The sequence below is a fragment of the Schistocerca cancellata genome, chromosome 2, assembly GCF_023864275.1.
Source record: "Schistocerca cancellata isolate TAMUIC-IGC-003103 chromosome 2, iqSchCanc2.1, whole genome shotgun sequence".
In the NCBI taxonomy this organism is placed as follows: domain Eukaryota; kingdom Metazoa; phylum Arthropoda; class Insecta; order Orthoptera; family Acrididae; genus Schistocerca; species Schistocerca cancellata.
Window position 1 is genome coordinate 1,062,316,717 of NC_064627.1, and position 23,784 is coordinate 1,062,340,500.

General features: G+C 38.3%; 1 protein-coding gene across 1 annotated transcript; it reads right to left on the minus strand.

Moving 5' to 3' along the window:
• Positions 1-456: 456 nt before the first annotated feature.
• Positions 457-22,947, minus strand: LOC126163064 (hypoxia-inducible factor 1-alpha inhibitor-like). The gene is made up of 6 exons (XM_049919966.1): positions 22,797-22,947; positions 22,225-22,484; positions 6,045-6,193; positions 4,734-4,879; positions 4,475-4,645; positions 457-2,052 (listed from the first exon to the last, which is right to left on the minus strand). The coding sequence occupies exons 1-6, from the start codon at positions 22,911-22,913 to the stop codon at positions 1,897-1,899; spliced, it is 999 nt and encodes a 332-aa protein (XP_049775923.1). The 5' UTR covers positions 22,914-22,947; the 3' UTR covers positions 457-1,896.
• Positions 22,948-23,784: the final 837 nt, after the last annotated feature.

Sequence of the window (23,784 nt, forward strand, 5' to 3'; positions counted from 1 at the left end):
GCTTTATTAAACACTAATTTAGAAACACTCATTTCAAAATTCATTTGCCATCAGTCACACACTATATTTTGTGTTGTATTCAGGGTTTAATGGTCCTCAGTACAAACCATACACAATAAAGGTTGGTAGTCTTTTGCTCTTACGCCAATTTAACAGGCGGAAATACAATAAAATTATTTCCGGTAGCAGCTGAGCTTATTAAAATTATCCTATTATAAAAAAAAGAGACATCTCAAATACATTTTATGAATTTATAGACAGAAATGCTTTGGCATATTTTAAGTTTACCAGTAAAAAAAATTAAAATAAAAAAATTTAAAAAAAATTGATGATAACACGTATTTTATTGCACAATACTTAATCGCAATCAGGCTTACAATTTATTTTTACAGTATATCCAGATACAATTACTGATGGCATACTCCATAACCCCCTCCCCCCCCCCCCCCCCCCCCCCCCCACTAAGTGTGGACTATATTAGTAAACAATTTCAACAATTCTTTCACAGAATATATATTTTACAAGTGTGTTTCATATTTTTTGTGGGCTATTGCTCATACAAGCACTAGCTTGCAGTCGCTAAGTTTTTGTATGGTTGCTGTGTTTACAATTCTGTCCTTTTACTGAGTAGACGATCTGAGGAAATGAAGGTTTCTTAACGCACCTAGTGGATGAATTGGACTAACATGAGACATGCCATTTTGAGAATGCACACTTACTAACAAACAGCTCAACTTCTTTCTCAGGTGTATGAAAGAGAGCACCTGTGTCTGACATATTTGCCACTTTTGGAAATCCACTGTAAATTGTTAGTATTCTGAGGATGCATGTTCTTCCCACACATCTCACAAAAAATTTAGGTGAGGGGTGGAAGATGGATATTGATACACACACTTTTACATGCGGCAAGGTGGACTGTGAAATACATATATACATGTAAAAAGAGTCCAACTGCTTCTGTGAGCCACTCAACTAAACTGCAGGATCTCATTTCTCACGTAATTATGGATCCTTCAATGATTACATTTGGAAATATTCCTTATTTGTCACTATTTTTCACACAGTAAAAATTGTGGAATAGTAATACATACCAACTAAACACAGCGAAATAGGTTTAGTCTAAGTGACAAAACATAAAAACATGAACTATACTTTTAAAATTGCTTTCCTCCACAAAGAAGTGTTAAAATTTTGAGCTATTACTTGCTGATATAGTCTAGTGCAATAAAATAGTATTAATGTAAAACTGCTTCTGTTCTAAACTGGACATGTCAACAACATGTACAAAAAGAAATTACAAAATTATACTTTTCAGAAGTCCCAGCATGCCACTAGCAACTGCACAATTATTGGAACTTCATGAAATTCCAATTAATAGAGCACATCAATCCTTGCTCAATATGAAAGAAATAAATTATCACATTCCATATAACATTTTGCATTTAATGCAGTAATTTTAAAATTTTTTAAAAAATGGTTAACTTTTGGTAACTAATGACACATTTTCCATTTCCCTGTAAACTTAAACGACAGTCAAGGATCACATATATAAACAAATCACAAGTGGTTTTAAAATATGACAATGAGTGAATTATGTTAATTACAGCAATGAATATAAAGTCCCTGTAGCAAAAGCAAGATGCACTACAATCTTGTAATGCAACAGCACTTTATTACACAAATAATAAATGGATCTGCCAAGTGAACATACCTTAAGGAGCATCACTGAAGGCATGAAAGCAACCCATATCAAACCAAAGCAAAACTGCTTTATGGCTTCAAGGAGTACATGAATGGCAGCAGTTTTAGAACTTATACAGCTCTTTACTACATGACTGTGACAAGGAAAATGATTACAGCTATCTTACAAGTAGTACAAAAATAATCACAGTATCATCAGTCTGTGTATCGGCCCAGGACCAGTGCTCTGAGAAGTGGGCCAACTTCTTGCGTGTTTTGCAATGCTTCAATCAACATCTTCTCTACATTACGCATCACTGCCACTTTCTGGTGGCCCTTCAATGGGTATGTTATTTGGCCCGTTGGACCAGCCTGTCAACACAATGAGCAGCAATGTACTGAAGAAATCTCAACAATGGTTGAACTAAAATACACAAGGAAACCGGCTAATCAAGCCTGCACAACTCAACTGAGGGCAGATATCTTAAAATTCTATACAACTATAATAGTTTAATGAAACACCTAAATAAATAATCAGTACACACTGAAAAACAAATATCAGCTTTGAGGAAGGGTGTGCACAAAAAAAGATCAGACTTTTGAAATGGTGCATCATCAACTGGCAGGGTTTACACACTATGGGTAGCAAGTGCACCTAGTGGCAGGTTAAGACAACAAACACTTCACCTCCTATTTACATAACAGCAGAGCGTCGATTATCCGTAAGTCGACCAACCGAATTATCGCTTAACCAAACTACTAACTGCTCGCGCATGATGCCCTTCCGACACTACAGTCTTCCCACCATCCCCTCACTGCATCAATGCCAAACTGCCCTCTGTTACAACATTTTGTGTCAACTTTGCTGCATAAAGTAAACTTGCAATATAAAATGCATAAACTTAAACATGTTTTCCTTCCTATGAGAGATAAATATGACATTAATAGAAGGTTGGAGAAAGGTTAATTGGAACCAAGTTGAGTACGAGGTTGGTAAATCAACGATCACGGATCTAAAAAAAGGGAAGACAAACATCGCAAGTTTTATATCTAAGCTGGATTCTACTGATGGATCAAGAAGTCATAAAACTACGAAGCTCGTCATTAACATGGATCTAGATTGTGCTGTTTAAAAGTGGTTCACATTAAAAAGGTCACAAGAAGGATCTATTTCTGGTCTCATGCTAGCAATTCAATTTAATGAAACTCTTTGAGGGCTATTGGATTTTAAAGCAAGCACAAAGTGACTGAAATGCTTTAAGTCAAGATTCGGCATTTGTGAGCTTCAAATACATGGACAAAAACTGTCTACTACTACATCACCAACAATACTTAAAAAAATCAAACTAAGTGACGTAGGCCTACTGAGGGAAGAAGATTATGTTCTTGAAAACATGAACAATGCTGACAAAACTTGGCTTAGTCGTAAGCTTTGCCAAGAAAGCTCTTGCTTCACATAGAGAATTAGCAGCACCACACCCTAAAATAAGCAATGATCTTATTACTGTTTTAGCTTGTGCTAATGCTACTGGAAGCCACCAACTGCCTATGGTCGTCATTACTCATTGGTAAATTTAAGAAACTACATTGTTTCGAACACATTAGAATGTCTGTGGTGCCTATTATTTACACTACACAAAAGAGTGCCTGGATGGATAGTACATATTTCACAAAATGACTTATGGAAGAGTTTGTACCCTCTGTAAAAGCTCATCAGTTGAAAGACTGGCAAAAGGGAGATAGCATTACTGCTCCTTGACAATGTACCAACTCATCCATCATGTGATATCTTTAAAGGAAAGGACTAGTTCACAGAAGTGGTGTGCCTTGCATCTAATAGAACTGCCTTTTTAAAGCACTCAAATCAAGGCAATATTGAGGCTTTTAAACAATATTAAAGAACATAATTGTTATGTATGTTATTGTTAGAAAGAGAAGAGGAGGGAGATGAAAGTCTGTCACAAAACCATAAAAATATTGATTTAAAAGATGCATCCTACATGATCGGAACGGTATGGGACGGTGTAAAGAAACATAATTTAAAAAATCCCTAAAATAAAATATCAGGTTTTTTCCAAGATATAGCTGAAAATGATGAACTGAATGATGTGTCCCTAATTCTCAATTAAAAGAACCCAATTGCCATGAATGTGACGAAGCAGACATTCAAGAACAGACAACTGTCTTTGATGCAGATCCAGGGCACCAAATGACACACAATAGCGAAATTTTGAACCTCATCAGTGATACAGAAATGAAGACGAAAATATACCCGCTGCTTCTGAAGCATGTTTGGATACTGCCTTATGACGGATTGAAGCTCAAAATGAAAGGGACCAGTATGAAATACCTGCCCTGAAAAATGTGCACAACTTGGCTGCTTGTAAGGAGGGAGGCTTGCTTACACAGCTCAAAAGCAGACCACAAAGGATTTTTTTAAAGTGTTAAGTCTATACATAGTATGTATTGCACATGTAAAATACATCTGTATTACCTATTTTTGTTTAAAGAGATTTGTATCATAGATATACATAATTTTTTTGGTAAATAACAGTATACAGTTCGATTATCTTAATAAACCAGTTTCCCAAATACTCGCGTCTACCAATTAGTTAAAAAAACCAACACTCCACTGTATTATTATGAAGACCTTGTGTGAGGAACTCCCTTATTCCTCTTCAAACATTCTCATACAGAATGTGTTACGACATTTCAATAAGATAGCTTGGAGCTTCTTCTAACAAATGCAAGTGAATATCATACAAATAAAATGTTGATCAAATTCCATACATACCTTAAACCAAAAATTAACTGAAACTGTGTAACCACCACGCATCAAGGATTCTACGTGATGCCACCAGTATATAGGTATGTACAAAACATCTCCAGGACCCAGAATTGCTTCCTGGCCATGAGCTTCTCGAAGCTTTGGGAATCTACTGTAGTCTGGCCGTTCAAAATCAACCTGAGCAACAGCAGAAAGGATGGAAGCTCTCAAATGTTTAAAACATTTTCTGAAATGATATATTGAGTTCCCTTGTTTCGAAGCTTACCTGACTTTGCCGATCATGAGGATGGTACACTGGGTATGGATAAAAACATTCAAATTGTTCAGGTGGAAATAAAATACATCGCTTATAGCCTTTGATCTGGGCAAAGAAGTTCTGCTGCTCATCATAATGGCATGGTGTAACATTACCTGAAAACATCGTTTTTCAATTTAATGTGACAGCTGGAAGGGAGAAATATTTTACATACATAAAATTTACTGTAAAGAACAGTTTCTTTTAAGAACTTCAACTAAATTCCTGCTCTTCTAATGGCATGCCAAACAGTTGTTTATATTAAAAGTATCTACAGTCTTCACAGGGAGGAAAGTTTGCAACTATTATATTAAAAGTATCTACAGTCTTCACAGGGAGGAAAGTTTGCAACATTTAGGTAACAACAGTTACATCAGTTTCCAAGGAAAGAAAGTAGCTGATTCACAATAGAATATTAGCTGTCACCTTCCATTGTGTATTACTGTGATAGCTTACATTCTTTATGCCAAGCCACAATTTGTAACCTGGTATTACACTGTGTTCTATCACCTGAGCCATCCAAGTATTCCTCACCCCCTTGTTGTTAAGTTTTGCTCTGTTGCTGGCTCCATTTTTGCAAAAACTAGGCCGACACTCTAGTTTCCGAGAAGATTTTAAGTGGTTATAATAGATCATTTCAATACAGTTTCAAAGCCACCATCCTACCACAAAGGATGCTGGTGAAGTGTGAATAGCAGATGCGAGGTGGTGGTGGTGGTAGAGAGAGAGAGAGAGAGAGAGAGAGAGAGAGAGAGAGAGAGTACGCAACTTTCTATCTATGTAGTGAATGTAAGAAGACAATTTAAGTGTTCTGACATTGACAGCAACAGGAAATATGGAATTTGATCTTGTTCCAGCAAACAATTTTACTTTGTCACCAATATCCAAAAAGAAAAGATGCCTTTTATCACAGTTTTCAATTAACTGTTGGAAAGCCCAAGTTCTGTTTATAATAAAGCAGCTGCTATAGCTGTTTCTAATGCTGATTAATTATTACAAATTCACATTTTTGTCAAAGAATAGAAATGATCTCATTCTTGTTGTTGGAATCTTAAGTACACTCTGTTTGTCAACACTAGAAAGACCATAACTGTTCTGCAAAATGTACATTTAACTGTTAAAAGCTTAAAACAGAGAATACAGCAATAGACGGCTCTTCCTGTGAAAAATAAGTTAAACTGAATCTACAGCACATAGTAGCAAAAAGAACTAAATACCACAAACAAAAATACTACACATATTTCTTCAGTAATCATTTTACAAATTACTCCAAGCTCTCACCTTCCATTGATATCAAAAGCAAATTTGATGTAAGCGGACCCCAGCCATTCTTTTTTTGTTTGCTGTTGATCCAGTCCCAGTTGAAGTTAAGAAAGTCATGAACTATTGCTTGACCAACAGAACTATTCAGTGCTTGCTGGAGGTACATCCTAAAATACAAGACATGGTACACAACTGATGCAATGACGATGAAATCATTAATGCGAAAATACATTATCTAGAAATAATGACACGAATTTTCATCTAACAACTATTTCAATTCATGTAAGTTTTAAATCTCAATTACAATGGTGTCAATTCACCAAAACGTAACAGAATTTTAAACAACGTTCATGACATATAACACAGAAGTCAATTTTTTTTTTCTTTCAAATATGCATACAATAATATTTTTGTTTGTGGAGTCATTAAATAAGCAGGTACTCTGAACAGATATGTTCCTGGCAATATATTTCTAACAACACAACTGTTACCACTACACAATGTTTGACAACAAAATACAATGCCCTAAATTATTTCTGATTTTTCATTGATTCGAGACAATTTGAAACTTATTTTCAAGGTCCACAATCAATCAGTGGTACAGTACCAGACTGCAAATCTAAAGGTCTTGGGTTCGATTCCCAGTCAACCATTAGATTTTTATCTGTTACTTCTGGGAAAGTTTATTGATGTGAGAAATAAGGTGCACTGTGGTTTGGAATCCACATTAAGCTCTAAGTCTCCCAGTAACTGGGTGGTTAAGTCAGTTCAATGGTCAGAGGGAGACAACAGCATATCATCTCCAACAGGATGGTGCCTCGGAAAGTGTTTACGTATTTAACACAATCTTCTATCACAAGTAAAATATAAGAGGTGATCAAACAGTTTCCCTTTGAGGGTGCTGCTGCATCTTATATGCAACCTATCACAACTGTGATGCAAGTGTATAAGCACTGATGCGGACACATGAACTACACTGGGACATTATTACCAAATGCGACCAAACAGGAATGCGACCAAACAGGAACGACGTGCCAATATTCTTTTCTTGGCTGCCACAAAACAAACACCAGTAAGCATCCATCAAAGGACAAAGAATTTCTATGGAGCAGCATGTCTGTTGAAAACCACATTCTGAGAAACCTGCAACAAGGGATGGTGCTGCTTCATGACAATGCACGTCTTGGTATTGCAAATGTAGTAACACAGAAGTCACACCTCGAGTGGAAGACACTCTAGCACCTGTCCTGTAGTCCTGATATCTCTCCATGCAATTACAAAGCCTCCGGTTCCTTAAACAAGACCTCGAAGGCTCAACTATTCCTGTCAGTTGAGCATGTGCAATGGACAGTTACGGACTTCTTCACACAGTAGGACACAGTGTTTTATCAAATGGGTACCTTCAACTTTGTGTGTTGGTTGGATGACTGCCTCAATGCCCACAGCAATTGTGCCCAACTGGCACACCAATTTTGGACTGTACATCCTTCGAACAAAAACATTTTGATCATCCTTTATATATAAGAGAGATTTACTCCTAGTGAACTTTCTCAGCAATCTACATTGATGTATTCACATAGTGCATAATGAATGTGTGTGTGTGTGTGTGTGTGTGTGTGTGTGTGTGAGTGAGAGTTGGTTCTACTCATCAAGCTACACCACCCACACTGCATTAGCAATCACCATAGATCATGAAATGCCTTCCGCTATAGCAATTGTCTATTTCCTGTTTACATAGGTCAAAATTTGACTGTCTTATATTCCTTCAACACAAAGCTGGCTTGATTAATGTGCTACATTCCCACAAAACAACAAGAAATTTTGCTAAGTATCAAAACTGTTATTTTTGTAACAATTTTGCTCAAACAGATGCAAGTATGAGTGTTTTTAATGACAGCTATGTTAAGGCATCAAAGTCACATTTTTCGCATACATGGATAAAACATTTTTATTGACTACTGCGGCCCAGATACACACACAGAGTAGAGAAGTGCAGGGGCCTAGGCCAGTGCAACGAGACTGTTTAGGTTTTGTCACCTGTGATAATACGCTATGTACACCTTCTTGGTTCAACCATATTGTGCGACTTCTTTTCATGTATAACTAGACTTATTTCACCATAGCGTTCTTTAGCTTCGAAGTCATCAGCTTTTCATCTTGTCTGAAGCTGTCCTCTATCTCTTGTTATTAAGTGACAAATTGTAAATCTCTTCTACACCAATGTCAAGGAGAATCTCTCTTACACCTTCTGACTTTCGTTTGGTCATAAAAATTTCCCCTCTACTGCTTCTTGAGTTATGTTGGCAAATATCCCATGCTTATTGCCCTAAAGAGTGCCAAGTTAATCATGCCTCGTTTCTGTATGTTACCACAGAAGTGTTTCAGCTTATTTTTGTCCTCACTGCTACTTTTCATTACCGTACCATTATTCTCCCTCATACAATGAGTCCCCATATAGGGTGTAGCATACTGTAATTTACTTCACTTTTCCATTACGCAGGTAGCTGTATAGTACACCAAAATACAAACTGCTTAGTATATCACCAAAAACAAATATCTGTAAAAATGTGGCTTCTAGTGAAAATGTTTCCCAGTACACAATTAAACTATATTAAATTTACTATGAAAAAGCCCTATTCATTTTTCTCACGAAAAATCCCCACAGGGGATTGAAAAATCACAGATGATTGAAAACACTGTTGTAACAGCAAAAAATTAATGTTCATCTTTAAACGAAGTGCTTTAAAAACAAATATTAAATGTGTGTTCCATATGTAAGTGCAGCAGTGTGTTCCAAGGTGTAACAGGGCTGTTGGCGGGGAGGGGGGGGGGTGGGAGTAGAAGTCACAGAAAGGTCGGTCACTGGATTGTATTCCTGTACCTCCTACTGAAGATCGAGTAGGTGGTTCCCCAGACTAACTACCACACATTGTTACAAGCAACCTCTACAAGATTTTTCATAAACTTATACCAGCTCTCTCCACGGAGCATTTTATGAATCGCTGCCGATAGAGTGTGCACAAATGCCTGATGAAGGGGGGGGGGGGGGCATTGCATTGTTAACAGTAAACGGACTGCAGCTATGAGTTACTGAAGACAACAAGCACTGCTCACTTTTCAGTTTACAGACAGACTGTTCTTTCCAAGCACTTACATTTCAATTCTCTTATGCAAGTAGGCAAAATAACTCCAGTGAGTGAGTGTTAATACAGTGGAATTATTATAAGTTTCTTCAATGAGTACCAAATTTGCAGTCATTAAGTGAGCTAATACATCAAATACATTCCTGTAAACAATGGCTGAGAATTGTTTAATTTCTAAGTGCTACGATGTCAGTGACCTATCAGATAGTTATAATTCAGAGTGAGGCTACTCACAGACATCATCCAGTGTGGGCTGTAAATATCATATGGCAGTGAAATTTTGCTGATATTCTAATGCATTAATGCAGAACCAATTTATACAGGAAAAGAAAATTAGTTCTAATTTTGGCCACCAGCTGAAAATCTGGTGTTGTGAATGCAAGAAAGACGTCTAGATATGTTTCCATATGTAATGGATTAGGGAAGGGCATGGGCAAAAAAGGTTAAACATGTGAGAAAGGCATAATGTTGACTTTATTTTTACAGCCACTTACACAATTTGTTCAATATAAGCACTGGGGAAATACGAGATGCTGCGCCCTTAAACCGACATGACCAACAATTGCTCACAACAGTCCTGGTTGAATATGAGCAGTATGTTCCTATAAACTGGCCTTCAGATAATGTACAGCCTAAGTGTATTCTTCGTAAACAAGTTCTTTTGGATAGCCCCAAGTAACATAGACTCAGACCAGGTGATCTTGCGGGCCACGCATCTGGAAAACCTCTGGAGATATCACATTCATGGAGGTAGATCTTTCACTGGCAAAGCCACATGAAGTGTTGCCCCATCTTACATGACAACATAGGTTTCCATACAGTTGCGCTCTTCCATACAATTTTGATTTGTGCTGAAAATTGAAAAGCAAATTTATAACATTGCTGCAGATCATGAGGTTTCAGCAGCTATGCCGTCTGGATCTTGTATGGTTACTAGTGCAAAATAAACTGCAAAACTTCCCATACTGCTGGCCATTTGATGGGCAATTCCTGTGACACAGCACAGGCACTAGCACTGTCTGGGGCACATGCTCATTGCCAATTATAACAGCAGCAACCTTGTCAATAACTTCCACGGGATAGGACACGTTCCTCTTCCAGGAGCCACACTAAACTCACCCATGTTTTTGAATTCTGTTATCTCATTTTTAAACCATTAAATGACCTTGGGCCTCACGTCAGTGCTTTCAGTCAGCGATACTCATCAATGCAACACTGTTACTGCTGCCATTCACATAGAACAGTTTCACTAACAAGAGCTCTCTTGTCGGTAGTCTTATTGTTATCTACCAACTTCCGCTGCCATATGATAATTACAGCCCACCTCCATGAGTAACTGCAATTTAATTGTAACTGTCCAGTATATAGTGTTGGTGGGAAAGGGATGGGGCTGGTAAATGTTACACCTGCTGCTGTCTACCAATGACAGTGTATTGTAAAGCCGTGTAATTGTTTTTTAGTCACTACATCGTGAATTAATGAATGACCAGAAACTGTAATAGAATTTCAGAATAGTCAAGCAACACATTACAGCAGTTTACTGTTCTTACCTTTAACATGATCAGTCCCATCACATCAGACATATTCATACCCATCTTAAAAGATATACTGTGAATTTGTAGTAAATGACTTCACTCAATGTAGCCGACCCTCCAAGTAACAGCAGTTTCTGAATGGAAGAGATTTATGCAGTAATTAACAGTGAGAGAAGTGCAGTACTTTCTGGTCATTCTTTGATTCACTATCATCTAACTATGACATAATTACATTCTTATAATGCACAGTCAACGACAGTCAGCAGCAAGGTGTCATATGTATCAATCCAATCACTTTTCTGCCATCAGTACACAGGGCACTGACAACATCACACTTATGAATTATACCCTTCTCAGCCCTTGTTTACAGGATTATACTTTACGTAAAAACTCATTGCAAATAAATACTCATTTAAGTAACTGAAAATAACTCCACTATATAAACACAAGCTCACCGGAGTAATTTTGTCTACCATCACATAAGAGAACTGGACAGAAAATGCTTGGTAAGTATAGTCAGTCTGTGAGCTGAAAAAGCAAGCAGTGCTCATGAAGAGGGAAGTTGCCTTGCAGGGACGAATGTTAGCACGATTAAAAATCAATTTCCAGAATGGGATTTTCACTCTGCAGCAGAGAGTGTGCTGATATGAAGCTTCCTGGCAGATTAAAAGTGTGTGCCAAAACAAGACCCAAACACAGGACATACGTCTTTTGCAGCCAAGTGCTCTATCGACTGTGCTACCCAAGCACGATGCACTAGCTGTCCTCGCAGCTTGACTTCCACCAGTAACTCATCTCCCCCCTTCCACACTTCAGAGAAGTTCCCGGAATGAAATTTTCAATCTGCAGTAGAGTGTGCGCTGATATGAAACTTCCTGGCAGATTAAAACTGTGTGCCGGACTGAGACTAACTTGGGACCTTTGCCTTCCATGGGCAAGTGCTCTACCATCTGAGCTACCCAACCATGACTCATGACCCATCCTCACTGGCGGAATTAAGCTATGAGGACAGGTCATGAGTTGTGCTTGGATAGATCAGATGGTAGAGCACTTGCCCGTGAAAAGCAAAGTTCCAGAGTTAGAGTCTCAGACTGGCACACAGTTTTAATCTGCCAGGAGGTTCCAGAGAAGTTATTCTGCAAAACTTGCAGAACTTCTGCAAATTTTGGAAGGTAGGAGATGTGGTACTGGCAGAATTGAAGCTGTGAGGACAGTTAGTGAGTCGTGCTTGAATAGCTCAGTCTGTAGAGCACTTGCCTGTATAAGGCGAATGCCCCGAGTTCAAGTCTCGGTCCGGTAGACAGTTTTAATCTGCCAGGAAGCTTCAAGAACCAATTTCACCATTAGCAGTCTGAAACAATGTTTGGAGATTTATTTATATTCTGTTCATGTGTGTTTCTTGCACTACTGTTATCAGTAACTCATAGCTGCAATCCAGTAGCGTTATTAATGTTATCTCATTTTGCGGAAGGGAGGGGATTTAAAAAAAAAAGCCTCCGGCATGCCTGCTTTCTGCAATGTCAATGATTTGTATGGTGTGTTGGGGAGGTTTGCTTTAATTTTGTGAAACTTCCTGCTTGATCTTCAGTTATGAAGGAGGTAAGTGCATGAACAGAAGCCAGCACCCTTCGTTCCCTCACTCTTCTACCGCACACATCCTCCTCCCACCCCTCAACACTGTTATGCCCCCAGAACACAACTTATCCCTTAATATGGCTCTGCTGCACTTAGGTGTGGCACAAATATTTAATATTTGTTCTCAACTGACTTTGTTTAAAGATAAAACATTCATTTTATGCAGCTAGAATAACATTTTTAATAATTTCCAATTTTTCCATCTCCTGCAACATGGGGATTATTATTAATTAAGACTTCCGGGCTGAATTGCCATGGTCCATATATAAAACTACTTCGCCTTCCTGACGTTTTGTTGCCTACTGCAGACAACATATTCCAAGGTGAGTCGGCAACTGACTCCTAGGCGCTGGAGGTCCCGCTTATATAGAGTGCTTAGATGGCGCCACCACTCCTCATGTGCTTTCGACTTAAAACTATCTCTGGCTAATGCCATCTCTCTTGATAACAGGTAATCGATTGTCATTTCGTTGGTGCAAAGCCGACCGCCATATCTTGTCTAGTTTAATTTCTTCTTCGTTTTTATTAAAATTATTTTCATGCATGTAGATCTCTATAGCTTCTCTATACATGCGGGTATAATAATGTGAGGTCCTAGCTATCATGTTTGTCTCATTAAATTTTATTTCATGATCACCGTCTTTGAAAATGTGTTCCGCTACAGCTGATTTGTCAATTTGTCCCAATCTACAGTTTCTTTTGTGTTCCATTAGGCAGGTATTAACATTCCTTTTAGTTGTTACAGTATAAACCATGCCACAGCTACACGGAATTTTATACACACCTGGGGTAGCTAAGGGGTGTCGTGCGTCCTCCACCGATCTTAAACTTTCACTAATTTTCTTGGTAGGTTGAAAGACTGTCTCCACTTGAAACTTGGCCAAAACTTTCCCAATACAGTCCGTGATGTTATGAATAAATGGAAAAAAAACTTTTCCAGCCGACAGTAGTTGTTGTCGTGTATTTTCGGACACTTTTCTTCTAGGGTGTAGTGCTCGATCTATCTCGTCGTCAGCGTACCCATTTCTCCTTTAAGCCATTCGCAAATGGCTTAATTCATCTTACAAATAAATTGGCTCACAGATGTTATTAGCCCAGTCCACTAAAGTTTTTATGACTCCTCTCTTCTGCCTAGGATGATGATTCGAATCCTCATGTAGGTAACAATCTGTGTGTGTGTGTGTGTGTGTGTGTGTGTGTGTGTGTGTGTGTGTTTTCTATATACCTTGTGCCCAAAAGTCCCATCTGCCCATTTAATAACCAATACATCAAAAAAATGGAGACAATCTTTCAACCTACCAAGAAAATTAGTGAATGTTTAAGATTGGTGAAAGACGCACGACACCCCTTAGCTACCCCAGGTGCGTATAAAATTCTGTGTAGCTGTAGCATGGTTTATATTGGAACAACTAAAAGGAGTGTTAATACCCACCAAAAGGAACTGTAGATTGGGACAAGTTCACAAATCAGCTGTAGCAGAACACGTTTTCAAAGACGGTGATCATGAAATAAAATTTAATGAGACAAACATGATAGCTAGGACCTCACATTATTATACCCACATGTATAGAGAAGCTATAGAGATCTACATGCATGAAAATAATTACCTGTAATCGAGAGAGATGGCACTAGCCAGAGATAGTTTTAAGTCGAAAGCACATGATGAGTGGTGGCGCCATCTAATCGCTCTATATAAGCGGGACCTCCAGCGCCTAGCAGCCAGTCGCCGACTCACCTCGGAAGATGTTGCCCGCAGTAGGCAACGAAACGTCAGGAAGGAGAAGAAGTTTTATATATGGACCACGGCAATTCAGCCTGGAAGTTTTAATTAATGAAGATGCCGGCTGTTAAAGCTTATATGTTATGATGAGGATTATTAGTCATAGAAAAAGAATGAGTAAGACCATTTTGTAGGAAATTTAATGTAGTCTTTTTTTCTAATAAACACTGTTGCTGCCACTGTTTTTGAGTCTTCACGAAAAACATGCAAGTGACCTTTAAAACAACCTCCCCTCCGATGCTCACAACCCATCTGCCAGCCTTTTTAGCATGTTTCTAATGGCACTCCCTCTTATTACTTTACAAAAATTTACGACAACCCCCCCCCCCCCCCCCGACTTAAGTAAATGATGATGTGGCATGTAACATGTCCACAAAGGAGGAAAAAACGGAACACTGACAATATTGTTTTGGTGACTGTATTACATTTTGGAATGCATACTGCAGTGATAAAATGGTCTGCAGTGTAGCCCATGGTCTAGGTTAGGTTGAAAGGTGACAGTTTGGTTGTTTGTCGTTTGTTTGTGAAGTGGTATCAGACTCTTCAGTTTAGCCATTAATACTAATACAGCCAAAAAGGCACTGCATATATGGTGCATTTCCAACATTTAATCGAGGCTCTGTATGAAGAAATTACCAAAAACATGGTACCACAAAGTGAGTTACTAAATTTATGAGATTCTTCAGATAACAATTATCTCAGATGAAATCTTAAAAAAAACTACGAATTATATTTTGTATACAAAGAATTTGAGTGCATAACAGGTGTTGATTACAGGCCAAATATGCTTGTGGAAGGATTTCACAAAATCCAATTTTGAAAGGTAAAACCATAGTCTGGACTTCTGGCACAGAGTGAGTACACAAAATTATATGCATGATCCAAAAAGAATCAGACTGAGATTAACATTTCGTCAGGACTGGAGATGGTGCAGGGAGAAGAAATTCAGCTGTGTCCATTACAAGGGAAATATCCTGTTATTTACCTTAATATATGCAGTAAAACGACAGAAAACTTAAATCTGGATGCCTGGATGGGAATTCTGACCACTGTCCTCCCAAATGCTAGTCCACAATCTTAACCACTGCACCACCTCACTCAGTTTCTGACACGCAGGATTCATGAGCAAATTATGTGGGAACTACCTGCTATACAAAATTTCTAGGCTGTGCACAAAACAAGCTGGACCAAAATGTAGTACACATGGCACATACGAAATTATGGTGAACCAGGAGAACGTGCCTGTCAACAAAATGACTACCGAAATGTCAAAAGTGTACAAACTGGGCTTCAACCCTATTTCTGAAAACATGTTCCCTTATTTCTTTAGTCTTTTCTAGCCTCTAAATATTTTTAATGGAAGAAATTTATCTGTGCTTTGCTTGGGTATTAGACACAGATGGAAATTAATTTCTGTTCTGGGCTCAGAAAAAAAAATTAGAATCTTACTGAAACAAATGTAGGAGTAGTGAAGGACACAATAAAACCCCATCGAATTTGACCAGTGGTGCTGTGAATAAGGCATTTACTCAGTAGCAGTACATAATTGTTATTAACACCTTCAAACGTTTAAAAAACCTGAAAATACCACATCACAGTGGCAAAAACAGGATTTTCTTTGTGGACAGAAACATACACTGTAATGTGCAAATTATTTATTTACAAGAATTAAAAAATGGATTGTCATGAGATATTTGTTTGCTTTGCGCACCTGAAACTGAGCTGTCACTTTTCAACTTAATGTAGACCCCAGACTGTTCAGAGATCAGTCTGCCATGACGAATTTTGTTGAAACTGCACTTACAGTGCCAGCTGCTTGTCCTCTGTGTGCTGCTGTTGGTAATGGTTCGCACAATTTATCACGGGAAGCCGACATTACATATCTTGAGAGAGCAGTGGGTAGCCAATGAGTTTCTTGCTCGTAATTAGCTAGTATTCTGCTATATAATGTTATAATCTAACTACATCATGAGAAATTTTGGAAAATTAGGGAGTAAGACATAGAAGTAGATTGCTGAAATGATGAATATCTCAGGCTACACAACACTTCAAACTATTACAGCAATCTTATTTGAATATTGGCCAATGGTCCTCCTACAGTGATAACATCAGTTCCCATCAGAGCACAGAAGTTAAGAGTTGTTGGACTGGGCTAACACTTGGTGGGTGACCTTCTGGTCTGTCAAGCACTGCTGGCAAGCGTGGTGCACTCAGCCCTTGAGAGGCAAATTGAGGACCTACTTGATTGAGAAGTAGCGGCTCTGGTCTCCTAAACTGACATATGGCCAGCAGAGTGGTGTGCTGATCACATGCCCCTCCATATCTGCATCCAGTTAAGCCTAGGGCCTGAGAATGACACGGCGGCCAGTCAGTACCATTGGCCTTCATGGCCCGTTTGGGCGGAGATATCTGAATATTGAGATTTGTTGATTTCACCAACTGGCAAACAAAGTATCACATTCCAAACTAACATAGACCTCTGGTGATGCTACAGATTAGTCATTGCCTACTCACAAACAAATTGTCACATTCCACCCAACCTAGGCCTCAGACTTAACTACAAGTCCGTCTGTCTGCACATCTTGATTTTTCCAATCACCAAAGAAACACAAACATCAATATGCATCCTTAAAATTTGTAATAGCCAGATGTTTGACAGTTATTCTGGACCTCTCCATATCAGAAGCAAGTATAATCAATTTGTATCTTCTTCCAAAAGAAATTACCAGATTCAGCAATTCCCATTAGCTATCATATGCTGTCACATGAACGCTACGACCAACGTCAATGAACTGCCAACATCTGCGTACAACAGAGCTACAGACACTGAAAGTGCACTTTAGGTCAACTTTCACTTTAAAAAGTAGTGCCAATGGCAACATCACTGGTCAAAGTAACATGGAAATATTGCCAACTTCAAGGTAATTCAAATGCAATGAGCTGAATGGAAATTGTTTTAGTTATCAAACTTTTAAATTCATCCTCATATGTGGTAATTAAACTCTGCAGTTAATTATGCAACTACATGTTACTTTGGTAGCTTAACACAGATATCTGTTACCTTGCCATCACAAGGAACAGTCACTAAAAAGAAGAAAAGTTGTTCAAGATGATCTATCTTGATAGCTCAATCAGTAACATTAGGTAATAAAATGAAGCCTGTGGAACAATGAAGTTATATTGCAACATATTCCATAATACGTTGTCACCTTTGTTCACTATTTCAAAATGGAGCTGGGGTTTTTCAAATGCTCTACTTATCTTACTAAATCACGATAAGCAAAAGGATAAAATTACAAAATATCAAATAATTTATCACGAAGTTCCTGCTGCTCCCTCCAGATTTGAATGTACAAAAAGTGTAAGCACACTATCAATAACAAGTTACCCAGTTTTTATAATACTCAATACTGAAAGTAAAACACTATGTACTGAAGATAATATTAAACCAAATATTGAAGAAAATAGCCAGTGTGCTGTAGATACACAAAGACCTATTCAAGTGTCACCTGATACTGTTGCAGGGTGAAGAAACAAAGACAGATAAAGATTCAACTTCCAATGAACTGTGAGATCACTGGAGAAAACAGAACAGCACACGCTGAGAAGACGCATGGCAACGTATGAGAATTGGGGATCAAACACAAGTTAATTAACAATGACTTGTTTGACCAATTTCCAGTCAGCCACACTCACTTAGCAGACAGCATTGTGTTTACTACGTCCACAACAAGAGATGCAGAAGTGGTATCCAAAATTAAGAAATGTAACCTATCATTGAGCTCTGAATCATATGTACTGGCATGTTTGACACACTGAATGCAGGACTGCCTGTAACCTACAGTGGGAGCAAAAGAAGAGTAGACAATCCTAATTGAGGTCATTTGATTTATATCTCCTTTAAGTACTCTCACCAAAAGCCATGATCCTGTCTCCTGAGATGTACATCTACTACGTTTTAAACAACTTGTAAATCCCAAAAAGGAAAACTGAACTCTCTACATATTCGGGAAACGTGTGTTATCATAATCGATGTTTTTTAAATGTTTAATATCATGACGTGACCCATGTTTCATGACTTGTGAATTATGAGCAACAATTCAAGAATATCAGTACAAAAATCCAAATCGAAGTTTCAAGGCTTTCTGAAGAATCATACAAAGTTCTGGAACAATTACTGTCTGCTGACAAGACGTGTCTCTGCCCTCATTCTCACTACAGGTGGGCGCTTTTCATCCAGGGTCTGAGTGAACTGACCTTCATTTATATACTTCATATACATCTACACTTATACTCCGCAAGCCACCCAACGGTGTGTGGCGGAGGGCACTTTACGTGCCACTGTCATTACCTCCCTTTCCTGTTCCAGTTGCCTATGGTCCGCGGGAAGAATGACTGCCAGAAAGCCACCGTGCGCGCTCGAATCTCTCTAATTTTACATTCGTGATCTCCTCGGGAGGTATAAGTAGGGGGAAGCAATAGATTCAATACCTCATCCAGAAACGCACCCTCTCGAAACCTGGACAGCAAGCTACACCGCGATGCAGAGTGCCTCTCTTGCGGAGTCTGCCACTTGAGTTTGCTAAACATCTCCGTAACACTATCACGCTTACCAAATAACCCTGTGACGAAACACGCTGCTCTTCTTTGCATCTTCTCTATCTCCTCTATCAACCCGATCTGGTAAAGATCCCACACTGATGAGCAATACTCAAGTATAGGTCGAACGAGTGTTTTGTAAGCCACCTCCTTTGTTGATGGACTACATATTCTAAGGACTCTCCCAATGAATCTCGACCTGGCACCCGCCTTACCAACAATTAATTTTATATGATCATTCCACTTCAAATCGTTCCGCACGCATACTCCCAGATATTTTACAAAAGTAACTGCTACCAGTGTTTGTTCTGCTATCATATAATTGTACAATAAAGGATCCTTCTTTCTATGTAATCGCAACACATTACATTTGCCTATGTTAAGGGTCAGTTGCCACTCCCTGCACCAAGTGCCTATCTGCTGCAGATCTTCCTGCATTTCGCTGCAATTTTCTAATGCTGCAACTTCTCTGTACGCTACAGCATCATCCGCGAAAAGCCGCATGGAACTTCTGACACCATCTACTAGGTCATTTATACATATTGTGAAAAGCAATGGTCCCATAACACTCCCCTGCGGCACGCCAGAGGTTACTTTAACGTCTGTAGACGTCTCTCCATTGAGAACAACATGCTGTGTTCTGTTTGCTAAAAACTCTTCAATCCAGTCACACAGCTGGTCTGATATTCCGTAGGCTCTTACTTTGTTTATCAGGCGACAATGCGGAACTGTATAGAACGCCTTTCGGAAGTCAAGGAAAATGGCACCTACCTGGGAGCCTGTATATAATATTTTCTGGGTCTCATGAACAAATAAAGCGAGTTGGTCTCACACGATTGCTGTTTCCGGAATCCATGTTGATTCCTACAGAGTAGATTCTGGGTTTCCAGAAATGACAATACGTGAGCAAAAAACACGTTCTAACTTCCGCATCCTATCCCTCTCACCTCCCTCAGGTAGGAACTATTCGTTCCGAAATCTCTGTGGTGAGCCACTTTTAATTCTATATGTGTCAGTGGTACCACATTTTGCTGCCTGTCAAAAAAAAAAAGGAAGAATGAAAGAAAGAAGCAGTACATTTCAGTTGTGTGTAACCAAAAGCATGTCCCTCAGAGGAATCAGCAGGCAGGTTGTATCTAAACCATTACACTTTTTGCAGAAGAACCAAGTGATTACTGCAAGGTACTACGAGAAGTATCCATCGATGACACAAATACAGCGATAATCTATGCCATTTCTACATATAACACAAAATAACCAAATTATACTTTATTTACTTGAAGAATTTGGCTTCCCTAGACAACGATTACTGCACCCACACCTCCTCCATTAGCCCAGTTACAAATGATTTCCTAATCTTAAGAAAATGGTGAACAAGATATTTCCACTCAAGTTAGGTAACACTGCAACAGAAAAGCAGCAGACTAGGAAATTTCTGAGAGATCGTAAAACTTAATATGTATTCAGACTGTTTTGTTTCCCAGGAAATGAAAAGAATGGTACGTGATGTCCTCTGTCTGCAACTGGAAGATTACTGTTGCATCAAAAACAAAATAATATAAGTCAACAATGAAGTCAAAGAATCACCTGATGAGTCTTTGAAAATAATGGCTGACGGACAGTCGAATACAGCAGAAAAACAAAAATTGTGTGAAGTTTGGTAAACTAAATAAGATCTTCGAAATTAAAATGCCTGCTTTGTGTAAACGGGGACCTTTTTTTTTTCTCAGTGTACATTTTAAGTTTCAACTTATAACAATGAAATGAGTCTGTTTAATACAAAAACTAATTCAAAAACTGACGGCAGCTCAGGATGCTATGAAAAGATGCACACTCGGAATTACTAAGATAACAAGAAAATACAGAAATGTGTTAGGGAACAAGTGGAAGAGGGAAACATAATTATGCTCATAATGAAAATGAAATGGCGTTGGTAGAGCATGAAGCCATATGAATGGATGGTTGATGAGCAAATAAAGTTCCTTCCTGGTGTCCAAGAAAAAAAATAGAGTATGACAACACCCTGATGGAGGGTGGGAGAAGACCTTCGGCCAGATTTTGATGTCAAATGGTGGCTGCTGTTGGCAATGATTATATAAAACTGTGTCATTTCCTACACCTGGAATTCAAAATTACAAGAGCAAACAAACATAAAAATATGAAAAAATGATAATCATTTGAAGAATAGTATGAATTAAACATTACAAAAAAAAGACAATTAAATGTCTGAATTGCCCACGGCTGGGTGTCAGCTTCACCCCATAACATAATAAGTGTGTGGCATGTGATGCCATTTGTGATCAAAGAAACACTGAAAAAATTTCTTTCCTTTCAGTATGTGTTATTTTGTGGAATGTAGGTTGTGGTGACAGACTGACCTGTATGCACTCAGAAATCTAGATTAGCTTTGAAGGAGTGAGGTTGAGTGTTGGCAAAGCCAACAAATATGAATATGAAATCTTCATGTCATGACATACTAATCAGTAGTGTAACCCAAAGTCTAGTCTACGTTTAAAGGTGCCAGTCTGGTTTCAAGTTGACAAAGTATTATTTGAAGCTTTAGTAAAATACAACAAATTGGGGAAACTTTTACAGCCTGTTCAAAACAAGGAAAGAGGCGTACACCCCCCTACATGTGAGAAGGAACATCACATGACCATTTTGAGACTACCGAATCTATTTGAAGGAATAAATTTACTACACTAATTAGAGACATATGAACATCTATGTAAGATCTAAAGACAACCGAGTATCTTTCACAGTAACACATTTCCACAACATGTACAATTGCATCAAAGCATCTACATTTATATTCAGTGACAGTCAAGAATGTGACAGGAAGCGTTATCATCCAATCAAACATCCGAAGTACAATAAAAACTTTGAGACCTACTCCCACAAGAACTACAGCAAATAATACCCCACAAGAACTATGGGAATAGATTTCATAATTAAATGGAAAGCCTGAAACAGAGATTTATCTGTGCTACCTAATTTATCTTATATGCTGTCAATGCATACAGTGACATTTTGTGAGGCTAGCTAGAAAAGCTAAATCTCATTTAAAAGTCAATGATTATGTTAAAGTTTCATTTCCATTAGACAATGTTCATTTTAAAGAATGTTTAAGGAAACTTCTATTAAGCAGAAATGACATATGGCATGAAAAATCACAGAATAGTGTAGCCAGCTGAATATTCAACGTAACACACAAAATTGAACTTAACATGTAGAACTGTAAACAAAGCTGTCTTAAAGTGCAAATCCTCTGTTTTACTTTAAATAGAACCAGTATAAAGCACAACCTGTTTCCAACCAGTACATGTTTCCATTTATGTACTACATGTCCCATAGCCCTGGTTTATGGGATGTTTCCAAAGTTCAGTTCTGAAGCTATTACGGTATGTTGTGAAATCCACATTGTGGTAATACATCGAAGAAAAAGTGAGAATCAAATCACAAAACAAACACAGGAGGCAATGGCAAAATGCTGAAAAAAGTAATACCTTTCCTCTCCTCTCTTCCAGTCTTTGAGGCGCCGGCAAAATTCAGGAAATTTCATGTCAAGCCGCCGTGTTGGAGGCGTAAAGTCTATTTTTCCTTCATTCGCACCATGTGGGACCTTTTTGTCATCGAAATACTTGAATTTGTGGTTGCGAGAAAGAAAGACCGTGTGGTCTGCAACACCCATATGTTTTTCCAAGTATTCTAAATCCCATTTCTCTGCTGAGCCGACCAAATTTGTTCCCGTTATAACAACCGGTTTCTAGAAGTGCAAAATTTAAAGCCACATTATTCCTACAACAATACAAGTTCTTCAATTACATTTCAAGAAATGTTTCAAAGAATTCAATTACATAACAAGATTTTTTTAAATTATCGACATACGTTATACAATAAAAATAAAATGAGTTCACTATCTGTTCGTGGCGTAATATCACAACAAGAAGCGAAGTCTTTATTTGTGGCACTGACGTTGACAGCTCCCAATTCAAGTTGATAAACAATACTACGGACAACCCCAACCTCAAATTAAGATTGAAAACGTTGTTATTCTGAGAAATAAAGCATCACTTACATTTTCCGATATGTACTTGTCGACTAGTGGATCATTTACGTCGAGCCTTGGTATTTCATCCAAGGGAATGTCGTATTTTCGCAACTGACTTTGATCCCAGCCATTCTTGTCCCCCATGATTGGTGCACCCACACACCGCTACTGCCAACTACGATATACACTGGCAGAGGGAGAGGTTCAGAAAGTCACGTAGGCACCTTCGGCGTCGCAAGCTTTTCCCGCCATGCCACAGTCGCAAGAACAGCGAGAGGGAAAAATGAAATGCACGCCGTTGAAGTCAGGTTTTTATGCTGCATATAATCGGCCTGACGCTTGTTCTCCTGATTATTTAAAGTCATGAAAGTATTCACTTTAGCTTACAATTAAAAATATGTTCCGAAAAATCAAATTAGCGAAAAAATCGCAAAGTTGGAGTTGTTGAAAAATCAGCATGACTTATGCAGTTATGCTTTCTTAAGCGCAGAAATGAAAAGCAAGTTTTGGACCAAACTACGACTACGTAGTACTTAGCTCGATAATTTAAAGTACCTCACTGTAATGCATAGTTATTTCCGGACGGATGCTACCGTTTTTAACATCACTATGCTCCATTGCGTTAAAATAACGAGTTATTCACCCATCAAGCAATCCTACATGATATGTTTATAACAAGAATAAATGAACGTATTGAAAACATTACACTACTATTAGGCAGATTTCCTATACAGATGGACTAGACCGGCTCCACCTTATAGGTGAACTAAGGAGCGACCCAGGTTTCCCATAGGGGCGTTAATGATTGGGCGAAAATTAAAAAAAAAAATCGAAACGATAGATAATCTTTCTTCTTACGTATTTAGTGGATCAGTATAATAAACATAAAAGCATTAGTTTTTTAATTACTTATTGTGCCTTTTGTCTTGAAAGCCATGCAGCCACCCCTCATTCAGTGTTTCGGAGTTTAGTTGCATTTATCAAATAATTTCATAATTAGTTATAAAAGTAAGAT